Genomic DNA, 19,027 nt, shown 5'->3' with positions numbered 1-19,027 from the left:
GCAGCAGGTTAGAAGGTACGCCTACTCATATGCCAAGGCTGGTATAGGTTATGAGATACCCCTGCATGCCATGCTGGTGACAGGTTAGAGGGTACGCCCACTCATATCCCGTGGGTGATATAGGTTACAAGATACCCCTGCATGGCATACACGCGGCAGATTAGAAGGTACACCTACTCATATGCCATGGCTGGTATAGGTTATGAGATACTCCTACATGCCATGCAAGCGACAGGTTAGAAGGTACACCCACTCATATCCTATGGCCAATATAGGTTTCGAGATACCCCTGTATGCGTACAGACAGCAAGTTAGAAGGTATGCCCACTCATATCCCATGGCTGGTATAGGTTACGAGATACCCCTGCATGCCATGCAGGCGACAGGTTAGAAGGTACACCCACTCACATGCCATGGGTGGTATAGGTTACGAGATACCCCTGCCTGCCATGCAGGCGACAGGTTAGAAGGTACACCCACTCACATGCCATAGGTGGTATAGGTTACGAGATACCCCTGCCTGCCATGCAGGCGGCAGGTTAGAAGGTACACCCACTCATATGCCATGCAGGTGATATAGGTTAGTAGATACCCCTGCATGCCATGCAGGCGACAGGTTAGAAGGTACGCCCACTCGCATCACATGGCTGGTATAGGTTACAAGATACCCCTGCATGCCATGCAGGCGACAGGTTAGAAGGTTTGCGCACTCATATCCCGTGGCTGATATAGGTTACGAGATACCCCTGCATGCCATACAGGCGACAGGTTAGAAGGTACACCCACTCACATGCCATGGGTGGTATAGGTTAGTAGATACCCCTGCATGTCATGCAGGCGACAGGTTAGAAGGTACGCCCACTCACATCCCATGGCTGGTATAGGATACAAGATACCCCTGCATGCCATGCAGGCAACAGGTTAGAAGGTACGCCCAGTAATATGCCACAGCTGATATAGGTTACAAGATACCCCTGCATGCCATGCAGGCAACAGGTTATAAGGTACATCCACTGACATCCCGTAGCAGATGTAGGTCATGAGATATCCCTGCATGCCATACAGGCAGCAGGTTAGAAGGTACACCCACTCACATGCCATGGCTGATATAGGTTACGAGAAGTCCCTGCATGCCAGACAGCGAGCAGATTAGAAGGTATGCCCACTCATATAGGTTATGCGATTCCTCTACATGCCATGCAGGTGACAGGTTAGAAGGTACGCCCAACTTAAATGTCATGGGTGATATAAGTTACGAGATATTACTGCATGGCAAACCGGCCACAAGAGGTTAGAAGTTTACCCTTCCATAGTCACAGGTGACAAGGCAATCTTAAGCCCCTGCTGCCCCCTCACAGCCCAATGCCATGAATTACAGAGTAATGGCAGCAACACTATAATTATCCAATGGTGCAGTGCTTACCTGGACGCTTGTTTCTGAAAAAGGCAAACCAAACTCCGAAAGCAGCCAGCCCCACAGCGAGCACAACTGCAAGGATCACTCCAGCAATGAGCCCAATGCTAGGTCCTGGAGACTTCTCCTCTGTGGATAGAGTAACACAGGTGCAGAGTTACAGGGCAGATTTTACTGCAAGGACAAGCTTTCCTGTGCATGAATGGCTGGACATAGTTACATGCTTGGTGTGGAAAGACAGGGATGTCACACCTCAACTCACAGAAGGCCGCAGCTCACAGCAGTTGACACACATTAAAATCATCTTTTGTTGCGTTCGATGTGCTATTAACCTTGTCCTTCTCACAACTCTTCCATCCTAGGGTATTTCTGGACCAGTGCAAACCTTTGCTTCTATGATCACTATATACTTACTTGGGGTCCTGGCTGCTCAATGCTCTGCCTCTCTTCCCAGTCTCTCTATAGAGTCCCCCGCGGCTCTTTCCTAAGCCAGCTTCCCCTCAATTTACAGCACACTGTTCCCTCTTGCCATCTTTCAGTCTCTCTATAGAGTCCCCCGTGGCTCTTTCCTAAGCCAGCTTCCCTTCAATTTACACCACACTGTTCCCTTCTTGCCATCTTTCAGTCCCTCTATAGAGTCCCCCGTGGCTCTTTCCTGAGCCAGCTTCCCTTCAATTTACACCACACCATTCCCTCTTGCCATCTTTCAGTCTCTCTATAGAGTCCCCCGTGGCTCTTTCCTAAGCCAGCTTCCCTTCAATTTACACCACACCATTCCCTCTTGCCATCTTTCAGTCCCTCTATAGAGTCCCCCGTGGCTCTTTCCTAAGCCAGCTTCCCTTCAATTTACACCACACCATTCCCTTTTGCCATCTTTCAGTCTCTCTATAGAGTTCCCCGTGGCTCTTTCCTAAGCCAGCTTCCCTTCAATTTACACCACACCATTCCCTTTTGCCATCTTTCAGTCTCTCTATAGAGTCCCCGCGGCTCTTTCCTAAGCCGGCTTCCCTTCAATTTACACCACACCATTCCCTCTTGCCATCTTTCAGTCTCTCTATAGAGTCCCCCGTGGCTCTTTCCTAAGCCAGCTTCCCTTCAATTTACACCACACTGTTCCCTTCTTGCCATCTTTCAGTCCCTCTATAGAGTCCCCCGTGGCTCTTTCCTGAGCCAGCTTCCCTTCAATTTACACCACACCATTCCCTCTTGCCATCTTTCAGTCTCTCTATAGAGTCCCCCGTGGCTCTTTCCTAAGCCAGCTTCCCTTCAATTTACACCACACCATTCCCTCTTGCCATCTTTCAGTCCCTCTATAGAGTCCCCCGTGGCTCTTTCCTAAGCCAGCTTCCCTTCAATTTACACCACACCATTCCCTCTTGCCATCTTTCAGTCTCTCTATAGAGTCCCCCGTGGCTCTTTCCTAAGCCAGCTTCCCTTCAATTTACACCACACCATTCCCTCTTGCCATCTTTCAGTCTCCCTATAGAGTCCCCCGCGGCTCTTTCCTAAGACAGCTTCCCTTCAATTTACACCACACCATTCCCTCTTGCCATCTTTCAGTCTCTCTAAACCAGCTTCTCTTCAATTTACACCACACCATTCCCTCTTGCCATCTTTCAGTCTCTCTATAGAGTCCCCCGTTGCTCTTTCCTAAGCCGGCTTCCCTTCAATTTACACCACACCATTCCCTCTTGCCATTTTTCAGTCTCCCTATAGAGTCCCCCACGGCTCTTTCCTAAGCCAGCTTCCCTTCAATTTACACCACACCATTCCCTCTTGCCATCTTTCAGCCTTAAAGAGTTAAAAAGGAGAACCAAAGACAGCCGGGGGGTGGCTCAGAAACCAGCCTCCCTGGCCATAAGTATAGTGGATGTAATTTACTAAGGTTTGTTACAGTTTGGTTACTTTTAGTGGTAGGGCGAGCATCGGATAAATAGGTTTGGACGGAGGACATAATTTGTGAGAGACATTCTGAGGAATACTGGTTGTCATTTTCTTTTTTAAGATGGGGAACCTCATCGTAGACATGGGACTAGTTCTGGTTGTTCTTTTCTTTAATAAACACCCTTGAAACAGGTCTTCTCGTCAGTCTCCTGTGTCTGACTTACCACAATATATCTTTGTATAGAACCTTGATTGGACATTTCTTTATTTTGGGACATTCCTACTATGGCCTTTCAGGTTGCTACTGTCCTGACATTTACACCCTTCTTAAGAGTACAGCCTGACCTCAGCCCATGAAGGAGGTATATCTCTTGACTGTGCCCGTTTGACCTTTATGATTGGGGTCACTGCTGGTTTGTAATAGTGTGAGGGTGGTTTAGCCACTACTCAGTCTTTTACTCCTGCCGGGCAGAAGTCATGTCATAACGCCCTCACCAGAGGGCTATGGAAAGGTCTTCCTAACATGCACTACATCCCCCATAGAGCCAGCAAAGAGGGAAAGAGACTTTTACAATGGCAAAGGGCATTAGGTCCCATTTAAAGCTAGCAAGAGGCAGAGGGGGGGGGGGAGAGTCCTTAATAGCGCCCGGGGAGAGGCACTGGACAATCAAGAGGGCAGGAACATAAGCATAATCTACCAGCAACAGCCAGTGCTCCCTCATGCCCTCCCCTGCCTCTGCCCCCTGTGGTGGGTCAGAAGAATAACACAGACTCTGGTTTGCCATCTCACTATTGTATTTTATTTAATGAAAGATGAAAACTCCTAACTTTCCCTAGACTAAGGATGTTCCCTACCTAACAAAGCTAACTAAGGTGCTCGTCAGTCATCACAAGAGTCCCAAACTGTGCCACTGGAGCACTAATTGACACCCATTTTCGACTATTTTGGACTCATTCCCATAAGCCTCCCTGGACAATAACTATTCATAATTTTGTCTTTACACTTGCAAGACTTTGGAACTTCCTTATTTAATTTCACAAACTACATATCACATAATGCACCTTGGCCCAGTTCTCGTGTCCTGGCTATTCCTATGCAGCAGTCTTAGAACTACAATCCCCATAAGCCTTAGCGATCAGTGCTGCTTTCACTTTCCCAGGACCAAAGATGGAGGAGGAAGATTACCTTCAGGTGTGCTGCTCCAGGTGCTGCTAAAGAGCCTACTTCAGCAGAGGGATGGTCAGCATGTAAGCAGCTGCCTGCAGGAGCACAGGGCTCTTGCATGGAGTTCACTCACAACCTTTGATCCTTGGATAACCACCCTTTCTCTTTTGCTTCCAGAGCCTGCTCTTGTTCTAGTGCCCTGTGCTCCCTGCCTTGCAACCCTGTTACTCTGCCTACACTGCCGTGCTCCTCTGCCTTCACTCCCATGCCTTCCGCCCTGCACCTCTGTGCTCCCTGTCTTGCAGCTCTGCTACTCTGCCTGTACTATCCTGCACCTCTGTGCTCCCTGCTTTGCAGCCCTGCTACTCTGCCTGTACTATCCTGCACCTCTGTGCTCCCTGCTTTGCAGCCCTGCTACTCTGCCTACAATGCCCTGCACCTCTGTGCTTACTGCACTGCAGCCCTGTTACCGTGCTTGCAGTCCTCTGTTCCCTGTCTGCAGCCCCTTGCTCTCTACCACCTATCATCTTGTTCCTTGCCTGCAGTTCCTTGTTCTGTGCCCATAGTCCGTGTTACCTGGCTTTAGCTTCTTAGATTCCAGTCCTGAGTTTCCTTGTTATCTGTCTGCAGTCCCGCCCTTGTTATTCCAGGCCACTGTTACAGTTCCTTGCCACCAGTCTTAAGTTCAGTCCTTGCTATCCTATTCCAGAGTTTCAGTCCTGAGTTTTCTTGCTCCTGATCTCTAGTTCAGTCCACTGTTCCTTGATTCCGGTCCTTACGTTCTAGTCTGAAGTTCCAGTCTCCTGTACCATTGCACTTAGATTCTTTTCTTCTTGCTTTTCCTCTTTCTTCCTGGTCTCTGTCCTGAACCTTGCTTACTTTGACTTTCTATCCTTCCCTGGATATTTCTGTTACTTTTCTTGTCCTCAGTTGTGCTTGTGTAAATTCTTTGTTCAGAGTTTGGCTGCTGGGTTTCCCAGCAGGCAATCTCTGACCCTTTCCTTTGTCGCGTTTCAGTATTGCACTATGTGCCATATTGTTAACAGTGTGCTGGTTCCTGCTTCAGGAGGCAGTCATTGTTCAGTTCCTGCTGGACCCATACAGGCTTCAGTCTTGTGAGTACTGTTTCCTTGTTTGTGCTTTAGGGTCCAGACACAGACACCCATTCCTGCTGCTCCTTTCCATGAGCATTTAGAGTGGGGCCCTGTAACAGTAACCAGCTCAGAGGGCTAGAGTTTCACCAGACCCTGAGGGAAATTCTTCCCCCATTCTGGGTACACCTCCAGTGGGAAGCTAAAGTTGCACTCTCTAACCCTTCCTGTTCACTGCCTCTGTTGCCTGTCTGGAGTGCTTGCCTATCCTTTCTTGTCTGCAGGATTTCTTACACTCCTGCCTTTGTGCATGTTTCTCCCCTCCCGCTTTGAGCGCACTTCTCCGCCCTCAAGCCCCTGACACAAACCAAGTTCTGTCCACTGTCCAAACTAACCTATCCTGACCCTACCACTATAAGAACTACTAAGGAACAGGAGAATGACTCCCTTCTCATGTGAGCTGGTTTCTCAGCAAGTTCATTTCAATCAAGTATTTTAAGTTGTAACTACTTTTATCAACTCGCACAGTTCAGACACTGGGTTCTTCAAGGTTTCAACAGTCTCTTTCACTAATCATTCTCGCACTCCTTGTACACTCTCGAATGGGACGGGTATGAACGATCCAGTGATGATTCTCAGCCTCCTCACAGTCTCTTTCACTAATGATTCTCACTCTCCTTGTACACTCTCAAATGGGACGGGTATGAACGATCCAGTGATGATTCTCAGCCTCCTCACAGTCTCTTTCACTAATGATTCTCACTCTCCTTGTACACACTCGAATGGGAGGGGTATGAACATTCCAGTGATGATTCTGAGCCTCTTCACAGTCTCTTTCTCTAATGATTCTCACTCTCCTTGTACACTCTCGAATGGGACGAGTATGAACGTTACAATGATGATTCTCAGCCTCCTCACTCTCCTTGTGCACTGTTGAATTGGACGGGTATGAACGTTCCAGTGATGATTCTCAGCCTCCTCACAGTCTCTTTCACTAATGATTCTCACTCTCCTTGTACACTCTCGAATGGGACGGGTATGAACGTTCCAGTGATGATTCTCAACCTCCTCACAGTCTCTTTCACTAATGATTCTTACTCTCCTTGTACGCTCTCGATGGGACGAGTATGAATGATCCAGTGATGATTCTCAGCCTCCTCACAGTCTCTTTCACTAATGAGTCTCACTCTCCTTCTACACTCTCGAATTGGACGAATATGAACGTTCCAGTGATGATTCTCAGCCTCCTCACAGTCTCTTTCACTAATGATTCTCACTCTCCTTGTACACTCTCGAATGGGACGGGTATGAACGTTCCAGTGATGATTCTCAGCCTCCTCACAGTCTCTTTCACTAATGATTCTCACTCTCCTTGTACACTCTCGAATTGGACGAATATGAACGTTCCAGTGATGATTCTCAGCCTCCTCACAGTCTCTTTCACTAATGATTCTCACTCTCCTCGTACACTCTCGAATGGGACGAGTATGAACGTTCCAGTGATGATTCTCAGCCTCCTCAGGTATTCAACAATTTATCCTGACTGGAATGGGTATGTGCGTTCCAATAATGAATCCATCCTTTCTCGTATATTCTTGACTCTTCATCTCGACTGGGAGGAGTATGCAAGCTCCAGTTATCAGCAGTCCCCCCCCCGGGTCTCCCGCTTTCCCGGTTACATTTATTTTTCAGGAATAACATCATCAGGAGTTGTGGCAGGTTGGGACCCTCTTTCTTGAATGTCAGGTTGGCTTCTCCACCCTTCTCTACTCCGATCGCCTCGCTCTGTGATGCCTTTAGGAAAGTGGTATTGGTGTCATTAATGGGCTTCCAGGCCCACCCGGATACGGTCACGCCACCAGCTGTTGCTCTCTTTCAGGATGTGTTGCATCCACTTCGGTCTATCGCGTCTCACTCTTCCTCGAGTGCCACGCATTAGAAGCTGCACTCCGGTTTCTTTCCAGCATCGGACGCTGTGCGTCCCAGTTTCTCTCAGCCTTTCTCCCCCAGCTGATTGGAAACTGGCGGCTTCTCCTCTTACGAAGGTCTCTGCCTCCAAGATTTTGAATGCTACCGTGGAACTTGCCCCGGCATAGTGTCTTCCCCTGGCATCGTGTCAAAGTCCTTCTTCTCTGTTTTATTTACACTCTGTATTCCTCCAGTGGTTTTCTTCGTCTCAGTACCACATAATTATTTCTTCACAGGTACACACTCAGAGGTTTTGATTGACAATAACACATTTTAGTTTGTTCTTCATGTTTCGTTCACTGGGTGTTTTTAAAGATGGGTTATGGATATGTTGCTTTCTGACTTTTCTTTTTACGAAATGGAAATCATTTTATTTTGAAGTCAGTTTGAAGAAATTATTTCATTTTGAAACCAGAGCCTCCCACCCCTGCACGACATGGATGGCTCTGGCTCCTGTGCTCTGCTGCGCATGACATGAACCAGAGCTGGTTCCTTGTGTGTGTGCATGCGTGCTGGTGCATCGGAGCCAGACTCATGCCTGCAGAGGAGGAGCTGCAGCAACGCATTCTGAAAGGTAAGGACAAATATTTTTTAAATGTAATAGTGTGTGTGAGTTATGTAATGTATGTGTGTGTATAAATCATGTGTGTGTGTGTGTGTGTGTGTGTGTGTGTATTGTCTTGTATTGTATTCTGTTATTTATATAGCGCTCTTTCCCCACTTGTGTGGCCTCAATGCGCTTTTTTCCTTGGTTGAATGCCGTTGGTGACCATAGTCGATGTCGATAGAGAGTTCTAGGGGGGTTGGTTTAGGAGATGCATGTGTGCATGTTGCCGTTCTAGGACTTAGGTGGCTGGCAAGGCTTGACTAAGCAGGCCAAGAGAGGTCAGACACATTGGTGGGTGCTGTTGAGGGTTAGAGATAGATTGCTATTGTTGAGAGAGTTTATGTGTGTCAGCTATACCAAATTCCTTTCGGTGGTGGTTGCTGCGTCCTAGTGATAGAGGTGTTGAGGTACGTCAGGTGTTTTAGTCTGGTCGGCTATGTGTGCATTAGGCCGGATGTGCTAAGCAATAGGCATATTCTAACATGCATGGATGCTTGGCCGTGCCTGCGGCCTGTGTCGACGCTAGTGGTGCAAGCTACACGTACCGTACATTCGAGAGTCCTGTATATTGTGAGGGAGGCCTACACCTAACAGTGAAATTTAAGAACAAGGCTAAGCACAGCTAGATTCCAGAGTCCTGTATAGTGGGAGAGAGCCCTACACCTGACAATGCAATGGAGTACAAGGCTAAACAAGCTAGAGCCTACACTAACAGTGCAATTTGAGTAGAGGGCTATGAAGAGAATCCTTGAGTAGTGAGTCCCGGGTGCCCCCCTGCAGTAAGTTTCGTCATATAGTAAGCCAAGAGAGGCTGTGCCTAAATTGAGAAACCTCTATGGTCGGCAGGCGGCCCCGGTTTCGTGGTGCTGGGGTCTCCAATTAAAACGAGCAAACGGAGGGGGCTACCCCTCGATTCGTGTAGGTGGAGGGGGGGACTAGGCATGAAAGGCTGTGGGTTACAGCCGAATGTATAGTAAGTATCCGTAATGTAACAGTCATCGAGAGCTTGTTGGACCTAGCTTGGTGAATAGGGATATGGGGGGGGTTGCTAGTGGTGGGAGCTTCCCAGGGTGAGTGTTGCGGGTTAACAGAGGCAGTGATGTGCGTGTGCTAGCCAGGGCCTTTGTCTCGTATTGTCTCATGTGGACTGGTGGGCACGGTTACGCAGTAAGTGTGAGGCGAGTGTTGCCACAGCGAAGGCTGCTGGCTTAGTATGGGTGCTTGTAGGGTTGGAATGTTGTTGTGGGTGGGATGTTGGTGGATCAGGAAAGCCACAACGAAAGCTGCTGGCTTACCTTGAATTCTAGACGGCAGGCAGTGTTGTTGAGCAGAGAGTGGTGATGTATCAGGTGAAACCGCTGCGAGAGCTGCCGGCCTCCGAGTTATGATCGAAAGCGGTGGAGTTTATTAGTGGTGTATTCACAGGGTGCGGTGGTTTAGGAGAGTATTGGAAAGAGCCAGGTTTTAAGGGCCTTCCTGAATTTCAGGTGGTTTTCGATGTTGCAAATGTGTAGGGGGATGGAATTCCAGATGATTGGCGCTTGGACGGAGAAGGAAGAGCTGCCAAGTCTTATGGAGCTATTCGGTGGGATCACTAGACGAAATGCATTGCGAGATCTGAGATTCCTGGAAGGTTGGTAAGGGACAATTTTGTCTCGCAGGAATTCCGGGCCAGTGTAGTGGATTGTGCGATGGGTGATATACATGGCTACAAAGGTGGTGCGCCGAGCAATCGGGAGCCAGTGGAGGGCTCTCAGTCCAGGGCTGATGTGTTCTCTGGAGGGAAGGTTAATGAGCAGGTGTGCTGCCGCATTTTGGATTCTTTGGGAGTTTCCGTAGTTGGGATGCGGGGGCTCCAAGGTAAAGGCAGTTTCCATAGTCAAGGCGGGAGAGGATGATGGAGTTGATAACCGAGAAGCGGTGGGGATAGGTGAGGTAGGGGAAAATCTGCCTGAGAATCTGTAGGTGAAAGAAACAGGTTTTGGATACACTGGTGGTGTGTTGGGTGAGGGATAGATCTGAGTCGAATTCACATCCTAGGGATTCGGGTGAAGGGATTGGTTGGGGGATGAGAAATGTTTTCCCGAAGAGTACGATTTCGGTTTTCCCAGGGTTGAGGATGAGATGGTTGGTCGTTATCCAGTGATCAATATCAGAGAGGCAGGATGACAGCTCCGGGCTGCCGAATCCCCAGTATTTGGGATTTTGAAGATGATCTGGGTATCATTGCTTAGTTGTAGCAGGTAAGGTTGTATGAACGGATGATTGCGGGAATGGATTGTATGAAGAAGTTGAAGATTAGTGGTCACGTGGATGCTCCTTGGGGAACACCTTTGCAAATTGGACGTGATATGGATGTAAATGGGTCCAGGTGCATCATTTGCGACCGGTTAGATATGAAGGAAGAGATCCACGACAGGGCTGTGCTTTTGATTCCTAGTGTTTGTAGTCTGTCTAATAGAATCATGTGACCGATGGTATCGAAAGCTGCAGAAAGGTCTAGAAGGATGAGAAACACACAGCCGTCTGCGTCAGCTGTTCTTTTTAGGTCGTCCCAGGGGGAGGCTTCTGTTCCCCTTAGTGGTCTGAAACCTGATTGTGCTGGGTCTAGGAGGTTATTAGATTCAGCAAATTGGCCAAGCTGTTTGTAAGCCGTGCGGTCAATTAATTTGGCGATGTAATGTGTATTGGAGATAGGTTGGTAGTTTTGGGGAAGAAGCGGGTCAAGCGTCAGTTTTTTTAGAACGGGTTTGGTGTAGGATGTTTTTAGGGCTTTCGGGAAGGATCCTGACGTGAGTGAGTGGTTAAGGATTGTGCAAGCGACATTACCTGCAAAGCTGGCGGTTAGTATTTTCTTGAGCAAGGTGGGTGAGCACGCGTCTTCCGGAGAGCCTGACGGGCGACTGGTCACTATCAGCGACAGGAATTCCTAGTGTGTGATGGGAGAGAAAGAGTCAAAATGAAGATTGTGAATGGGGTGGGATTTGTGTGGGGTGATGCGGGTGTGTGGTGGTGGTAGGATTTTTAGTTTGGCGATGATGGCGTTGTGTCTTTCGTTGGTGGTGTTGTAGAAGTGGAGCAAGAGGGTGTCGCATAAGGCTTGGGATGATCAAGCGAGAACATGAGGGGGATTTTAATTCTGCTTTGATTTTATGTAGTTCCTTACTAGGGTTGCAAGCATTTTGGATTCGGTTCCCATAGAACGATTTCTTGCTTTTTCTGATTTCCAATCTCTAGGTTCTGGTTGTCCTTGCTAGGGCGGTTTTGTTTTGGGCTGAAGGGTCAGCTCTCCAGGCCCGTTCCAGACAGTGCTTGAGAGTTTTGAGGAGTTTGAGATTGGGGGAGAACCACTTCGGTGATGCTCCACATCTCTGCGAGGAACGTTTTGATGGGGTAAGGGGTTTGAGGGCATTGGTAAACCAGAGGTCGAAGGAGTGAATTGCCGGTGGTCCTTCCGCTAGGGAGAAAGAGTTGAGGGAGTTGCGGAGTAAGAGTTCAAGATCTGGGGTGATTACCACTTTGTTCCATAATGGAAAAGTGGAAGGGGCAGTTTGTGGAGGACGTGTCGGGTGTTGGCCGCTGACCCCAGTGCTAAGCGGTATGGTGAAACAGAGTGCTAAGTGATCCGACCATGACAGTGGGCGCAGGGGTTGGGTGGATATGTTTGTGGTGCTGAATATTGCATCAAGGGTGTGGCCTCTCGTGTGGATGTGTGATGTTTCAGATTGAGTGCATCTAGACTGTCTGTAAGTGACCTGGTCATGGGGTTTGATGGTGAGTCGAACCATATGTTGAAGTCTCCTGAGAGTTGGGTGTTTCATGAGGTTGGCGGCCAGAGCTTAACCAAATGTATCTGCAAAGTTTTTGTTATAGACGGGGGGGTCTATAGAGGAGTAGAAAGCTGTGTGAGGTGGATGGTGCAAGTCAGAGTTTTACCAGGAGGGATTTGGTGCTAGTGGAGGTGTCCTTGGTTAATAGCTTGAATTGGTCTTTGTGTAATATTGCAAGCCTGCCTCCCCTACGAGATCTGTTAAAAAACGGTGAGAATGTAACCAGGTGGGAAGGTCTCGTGCACGAGAGGTTCGTGGTCATCCGAGAACCAGGTCTCAGTAATGAAGAGGGTGCCTGGGTTTTCTTCTGTGATGAGGTCGAAGTTGTGGAGTTTGTTTTTGGAAACAGACCTGCCGTTGATGAGGTTGCAGGATATTTGGAGGGATGCCTTTGTGGGTGGAGGGTGGGTGGTGTTTGGGGGAAGAGCAGGGTCTGCTGTGGGGAGAGGCAGTGAGGGGGGAAGGGAAGGGGGAAGGTGGAGTGTGGGGAAGAGGGAGTAGTTGGAGTGGGTGGACAGGGGAGGGAGGTGAAGAGCGCTAGGACTGGGTTGGGTCCGGGCAGTGAGGTTTCGCTCCTATATTGCGGTGGCAGGGGTCGCAAACTGTGTCGGAGAATGGGAGATGCTGGGGGGGGGGCATTAGCTGACTGCAGACTCGCCCTTTCCTTGCATTATGTGCGGTCATGGGAGTGTGGGAGAGAGTGGGTGGTTCTCTGGTGAGTGGAGTTTTGGCTAGAGCTTCTCTTGCTGTGCTAAATGAGAGGAAGTGGGAGATGGGAGTGGTCTGTAGATAGTTGGGGGAATGTGAATGTGCTGTGTCTGGGATTGTGTGTTCCGTGGGTGAGAGCTATCTGGTCTGTCTCTCCAACTTGTTGCTCTTGATTGTGCAGATCGAGATCTACGGGTAGGGTAAAGAGTGAGAGTTTGGGGTGGGAGGGTATGGATGGGGCAGGGGAGAAAGGGGGGGTGAGGGATGCCAGATGGATGTGCCCTGTGGAAGTGGGGTGGGCTGTGTGGCAGTGGGGTTAAAGAGTGATGGGTCTCAGTGGGGCGAGAGGTGCACCCGGGAGCTGTACGGTTATGGCCAGTGAGTGACATGGTGCCTCGATGACTGGTACGGATCGAGGATTAAGTTTCACGATGGAGGTTGAGTGCCAGGTAGAACAGGACAACCTGTGTGTGTGAAACAAGACACAGCTAGATTTGAGAGTCCTGAATAGTGGGAAAGGGCCTCCCCCTGACAATGCAATTTATGCACAAGACTAAACACAGCTACCTAACGGTGCAGTATGTGAACAGGACTAAACACAGCTACATAACAATGCAATGTTTGTTCAAAACTAAACACTGCTAAATTTAAGAGTCCTGTATAGGGGGAGAGAGGCCTACACCTAACAATGTATTTTGTGAACAAGACTAAACACAGCTACCTAACAATGCAAATGTTATACTGGCTGGGCGTGCTTGGATGAGTGTATGGTGAATGAATGCATGTATAAAGGAGCAAGTGGTGTGTGAATGTGTGTGCTTTGTTAAATAGATTATTTACCAGTAATCTTTATTACTCTTAGTGCCACTCTTCCTCGTCCCAGTACTTGTATATGAACCACCTTGCCTCATATATAAGTACTGGGACGAGAAAGAGGGACATTGAGGTAATACTCGGCCGAGGAGTAAATTTTGGGGGTTGGAGGAGGGTGGGAGGGAAATGAGACGTACGGGAGAAGTGGGGTAAGAGAGGGGTGCCCTAATACATCAAGGTCATCAATGATAAAGCAGGCATGACCGGTATTAGTGGCAGGTATTTGTGACTAAACTGGCATTTTGGTACAGCCAGTCTAGTCATTTCTTACTGTCTCATGGCATATTTTCTGGCCCTATATAATGAAGTAAGCATTGTAAGTGTTATTACGCAGCTAGACTACCATTATGGTGCATCTAATCTAGCAATTTCTTTCTGTGCTTGACATTTTGCACTGGACATCTCTGATAAAACAATCATAAGTGTAATTATCTGGCTAGACTGGCATTTGGGTGCAGCCAGTCTTGCCTTTCCTTACTGTGTCCTGGTATATTTATCTGGGCATCTATGATAAAGTAAGCATGATAAATGTTATTATGTGGTTAGGTTGTCATTTTGGTGCAAACCCACCAAGGCATGCCATGCCAACACTGTGGCATGGCATTTTTCACTGTGCATCATCAAGGCTACAGCCAGCATGATAAGTGATATTGCATGTCTAGCCCATATTGTGCAGCCAGTTTTGGCAAGTTTTCTTATTATGGCATTGAATTTGTAATAGCAAAGCGATAAGATAGCTCAGCGAGTTAAGCACTTGTTGCTGCAATCTACCTGTGTGATCTACAGGTTTGAATCCCAGCAAGGCCAAACCAGCCTTTTATTCTTTAATTCTTCGGAGGTTAATAAATGAGTAGCAACTTCTGTTGGAATGATAATTGTATTTAAATATGTGCTATGAAAAGTGCTTTGGCGAAAGCGCTATACGAATAACAAATCATTATCAGACCTGACGTGCAGCTATAACTGGCAAAATATGGAAGAACCTGGCCATACAATGCTGAAGTGGCATATCTATGGCAGTGCCTCTGCCTTTGTTGAGTCTATTGGGTCTAACCCCATCATGTCATGACCCCCATCCATGGCATATGAAGGCAGCACCAGTGTTAGAATGTTGCTGGTTTCTAAAATATTCTGGTCTGTTATTGGACCCATTTGGTATTTTACAAATTGTACATTTATGTCCTTTTTTTTTTTTACTCCTGCCAGTCACTTCCGGTGATGTCACCAGGGTTATAGAGGACATCACTTCCTGTGATATCAGGTGTGTGATGTCACTTCCGGTGATGTCACCAGGGTTATAGAGGACATCACTTCCTGTGATATCAGGTGTGTGATGCCACTTCCGGTGATGTCACCAGGGTTAGAGAGGACATCACTTCCTGACCGGGTGTGTGATGCCACTTCCGGTGATGACACCAGGGTTATAGAGGACATCACTTCCTGTGATATCAGGTGTGTGATGCCACTTCCCTACCCCTGGCATTTTGCTGAATCGATGTCCCTGCCCACATTCCTCCTGACCAGGTTATTACATGTTTTGAAACCTACTTCTGTGTCAAGGGTTTCCCGGATCTGTCACAGCAGAGTGACATGTGACACCATTGGTATTGTGATGTTTACTGCACCTATGTTTGCACATGTACAATAACTGTACAATGATTGTATGCGTGGTCTGTGAAGCAAGTTTCGCACATGTTTAGTAATTGTATGTGTTGTTCGTGAAGCTATATTTGCACAAAAATAATGTTTACACAGGCAGGGTGCTAATTAATCCCCCTTTTTAGCACTTTGCCGCATTTGCGCATGCAGTATTTTTTCTGGAGAATTTTCTTTTTAACAATGCTTTCCACGCTTCATAATGAATAATACATGAATTTGTTGAGATGTAATGTGACCCCTCCACCTCTTCCTTTTATGTGTTCCCCAGTTCCCCAAGTTCCCCGGTAGATGAACAGTTTATCCGTTACACATTTGCTAAAAATATATTGCATTGTTTTTTGCTCGTGAGAAACCACCCTGTTGTTGTACCCCCACCTAGTATACATCCCCCCTGATCTGCACAGTGACATGTACTTACCGTACACCACTGTGACAATCCCCAGGAGGCTGCAGTACCCCCACCTAGTATACATGTACCCCTGATCTGCACACAGACCTGCACTAACATACACCACTGTCACAATCCCCAGGAGGCTGCAGCACCCCCACCTAGTATACATGCACCCCCTGATCTGCACAGTGACATGTACTTACCATACACCACTGTCACAATCCCCAGGAGGCTGCAGTACCCCCACCTAGTATACATGTACCCCTGATCTGCACACAGACATGCACTAAAATACACCACTGTCACAATCCCCAGGAGGCTGCAGCACCCCCACCTAGTATACATGCACCCCCTGATCTGCACAGTGACATGTACTTACCATACACCACTGTCACAATCCCCAGGAGGCTGCAGCACCCCCACCTAGTATACATGCACCCCCTGATCTGCACAGTGACATGTACTTACCATACACCACTGTCACAATCCCCAGGAGGCTGCAGTACCCCCACCTAGTATGCATGCACCCCCTGATCTGCACAGTGACATGTACTTACCATACACCACTGTCACAATCCCCAGGAGGCTGTAGTACCCCCACCTAGTATACATGCACCCCCTGATCTGCACAATGACATGTACTTACCATACACCACTGTCACAATCCCCAGGAGGCTGCAGCACCCCCACCTAGTATACATGCACCCCCTGATCTGCACAGTGACATGCACTTACCATACACCACTGTCACAATCCCCAGGAGGCTGCAGTACCCCCACCTAGTATACATGCACCCCCTGATCTGCACAATGACATGTACTTACCATACACCACTGTCACAATCCCCAGGAGGCTGCAGCACCCCCCACCTAGTATACATGCACCCCCTGATCTGCACAATGACATGTACTTACCATACACCACTGTCTCAATCCCCAGGAGGCTGCAGCACCCCCACCCAGTATACATGCGTCCCCTGATCTGCAGTTACATGCACTTACCATACACCACTGTCACAATCCCCAGGAGGCTGCAGCACCCCCACCTAATATACATGCACCCCCTGATCTACACAGTGACATGTACTTACCATACACTACTGTCACAATCCCCAGGGGGCTGCAGCATCCCCGCCTAGTATACTTGCACCCCCTGATCTGCACAGCGACATGTACTTACCATACACCACTGTCACAATCCCCAGGAGGCTGCAGCACCCCCACCTAGTATACATGCACCCCTGATCTGCACAGCGACATGTACTTACCATACACCACTGTCACAATCTCAGGCAGGCTGCTGTGCTCCACTTGACATTCGTACATGTTCTTCTCATCTCCCTCCTGAACTTCCACCGTCGCCTTGATCTGATAGGTTCCGTCAGGATTGGGAAGGAGCTGACTCCACTCCAAGGGCATCTCCACGCCACTCCTGATCCATTTCACCTCGATTTCTCGGGGGTAGAATCCATATGCGTAGCAGGTCAGGAGGGTGCGGTCGCCAGACTTCCTTCTGGAAACCATTGTTCCAGGGGGGACTGGAGGAAGAAAGAAAAATCCCAATTACACCCCATTTGCACCACAAGGGCAACCACATTTGAAATTGTGCGAAGGAGGAGGCGCAGCACTTTCTGAAAATGAGCAGCGCTGGTCTGTGGCTGAGATTCTCATTGCAGGGGGCTATAACCTCCTGGGGGGCACTGCAGGTCCATCACCTAACTGGAACCAGTATTCAGCAAGAGTTCAGTCTCTGTGCAACTCCTACTTTTTGCCAGGAGAGGTGCTCAACCGGGAAATACCAGACCTGGTGAAAAAAGGTGTGGGGGCATCTAAAGCAGTGCAGGGGTCTGGTGAGCATCACACGTGTGTACAACAGGGGGTCTAAGGTGAGGATATTGTGATGAATCCTAGGGACGCCTCACTAACTCCTTGCCTAAAGTCTCCTCCCAGGTGGCCAGGGAAAGGCAGATGCTTCCTGATCCCCTCCCAGGCGGCGAGGGAAAGGCAGACGCTTCCTGATCCCCTCCCAGGCAGTGAGGGAAAGGCAGACACTTCCTGACCCCCTCGCAGGCGGCGAGGGAAAGGCAGACGCTTCCTGATCCCCTCCCAGGCGGCGAGGGAAAGGCAGACGCTTCCTGATCCCCTCCCAGGTGGCGAGGGAAAGGCAGACACTTCCTGACCCCCTCGCAGGTGGCGAGGGAAAGGCAGGCGCTTTCTGATCCTGACCTTGGGGGCCAGGGAAAGGCAGATGCTTCCTGATCCTGACCTTGGGGGTGGTGTAAGGAAAGGTAGCCAGGGAAAGGCAGACGCTTCCTGATCCTGACCCTGGGGGCCAGGGAAAGGCAGACGCTTCCTGATCCTGACCTTGGGGGTGGCGTACTACTGGGGGATCACGTGGGAGGAGAACGGGCCCAGGGGAGTGAGAGGAAGCTGTGGGATGAGACATGGTATTCATCTTCCTCTCTGAGAGGTCTTCAAACTGTGGGGTGCGCCCCCGCAGGGGAGGCGCGAGAGCCCAGCATGAAATGTTAATAAAGAAAAACATTTTCTTTTTTTTTTTAGATTGGAGTAAATGGGCAGGGGCGGCTCACATGGTCGGACTGGAGCATGGAACTGTCTCAGGCACCAATGAAAAAGTGGCCCCCAGTTGCAATTGCTATTCATGCCTTTAGTCACAGACTGTTTGAATAGTATCCAAAGTTTTTTTTTTGTTAAAATGTAAGCAAATTGTGATATTTAAAGAATATTTATTCAGCACCAATGGACAAAATTACTAGCTGTATAGTGAAGTAACTCATCAAACTGACCCACATTGGCCAGAAAAGTGGCCCATTTTGACTCGCCCACACTAGCATTTTGCATATTTGGTACGGGCGTTGCCCTGTTGCCCTATACCCAGTCCGAGCCTGGTGGCTCATCCATAATGGGCGAGGGGTGTCCACCCGGTGGCCTCCTGACCCATTATGCAAGAGCCAAGGAGCCAGCCCAGTGAAACACTGAGCACTCCCTCAGCTAATTTTTCCAGCTGAGTGAGTGCTCCTGGGCTGGCTGAACTGACAAAGGGAAACACAGTTTCCCTTTGACAGCTCAGTTCAGTTCCCCAGCCGCACATGCTCACTGAGCCATGCAAGGCTGGGGGCATTTTGCTTCGCCAGCCTCGCATAGCTCATTGGAAATGCTGGCTGGGGCACTGCATGTCTGTATGTGCAAGGGGGAGCTTCTGCGCCTCCTCGCACATACGGACAGAGCAGCCTGGAGTGGGGCGTTTCAGCACCCACACGCATGGTATGTTTAATTTAAATATGTGTATGGATGCATGTATGCTTGTTTTATGAGTGAGTGTATGGTGATGGGTGCTTGTGTGAATGTGTGTGTGTGTTTGTTTTGGTCCGTTGAGCTGATTTTGGCGAGTGGGGGGTTGAGGGGGGGAAGGAGGGT

The 19,027-nt window shown here is 48.9% G+C and overlaps 1 protein-coding gene across 2 annotated transcripts in view; it reads right to left on the bottom strand.

Annotated features, from left to right (window-relative positions):
* LOC138522067 (RLA class I histocompatibility antigen, alpha chain 19-1-like) overlaps positions 1-19,027 on the bottom strand; it is a 253,678-nt gene that overhangs the window by 82,810 nt on the left and 151,841 nt on the right. For both annotated transcript variants that reach the window (XR_011283228.1, XM_069635305.1), the window contains exons 4-5: positions 16,858-17,127; positions 1,424-1,543 (exon numbers count right to left, since the gene is read on the bottom strand). Coding sequence is in view for 1 of the 2 variants with exons in the window: in XM_069635305.1 (XP_069491406.1) it covers positions 1,424-1,543; positions 16,858-17,127 (390 nt within the window). In the remaining variant the exon portion in view is untranslated. The remainder of the gene's footprint in view (positions 1-1,423; positions 1,544-16,857; positions 17,128-19,027) is intronic.

The sequence above is a fragment of the Ambystoma mexicanum genome, chromosome 13, assembly GCF_040938575.1.
Source record: "Ambystoma mexicanum isolate Mex_15411 chromosome 13, UKY_AmexF1_1, whole genome shotgun sequence".
In the NCBI taxonomy this organism is placed as follows: Eukaryota; Metazoa; Chordata; class Amphibia; order Caudata; family Ambystomatidae; genus Ambystoma; species Ambystoma mexicanum.
The sequence above is the reverse complement of the archived record's forward strand: the minus strand, read 5'-3'. Positions and strand labels throughout refer to the sequence as shown.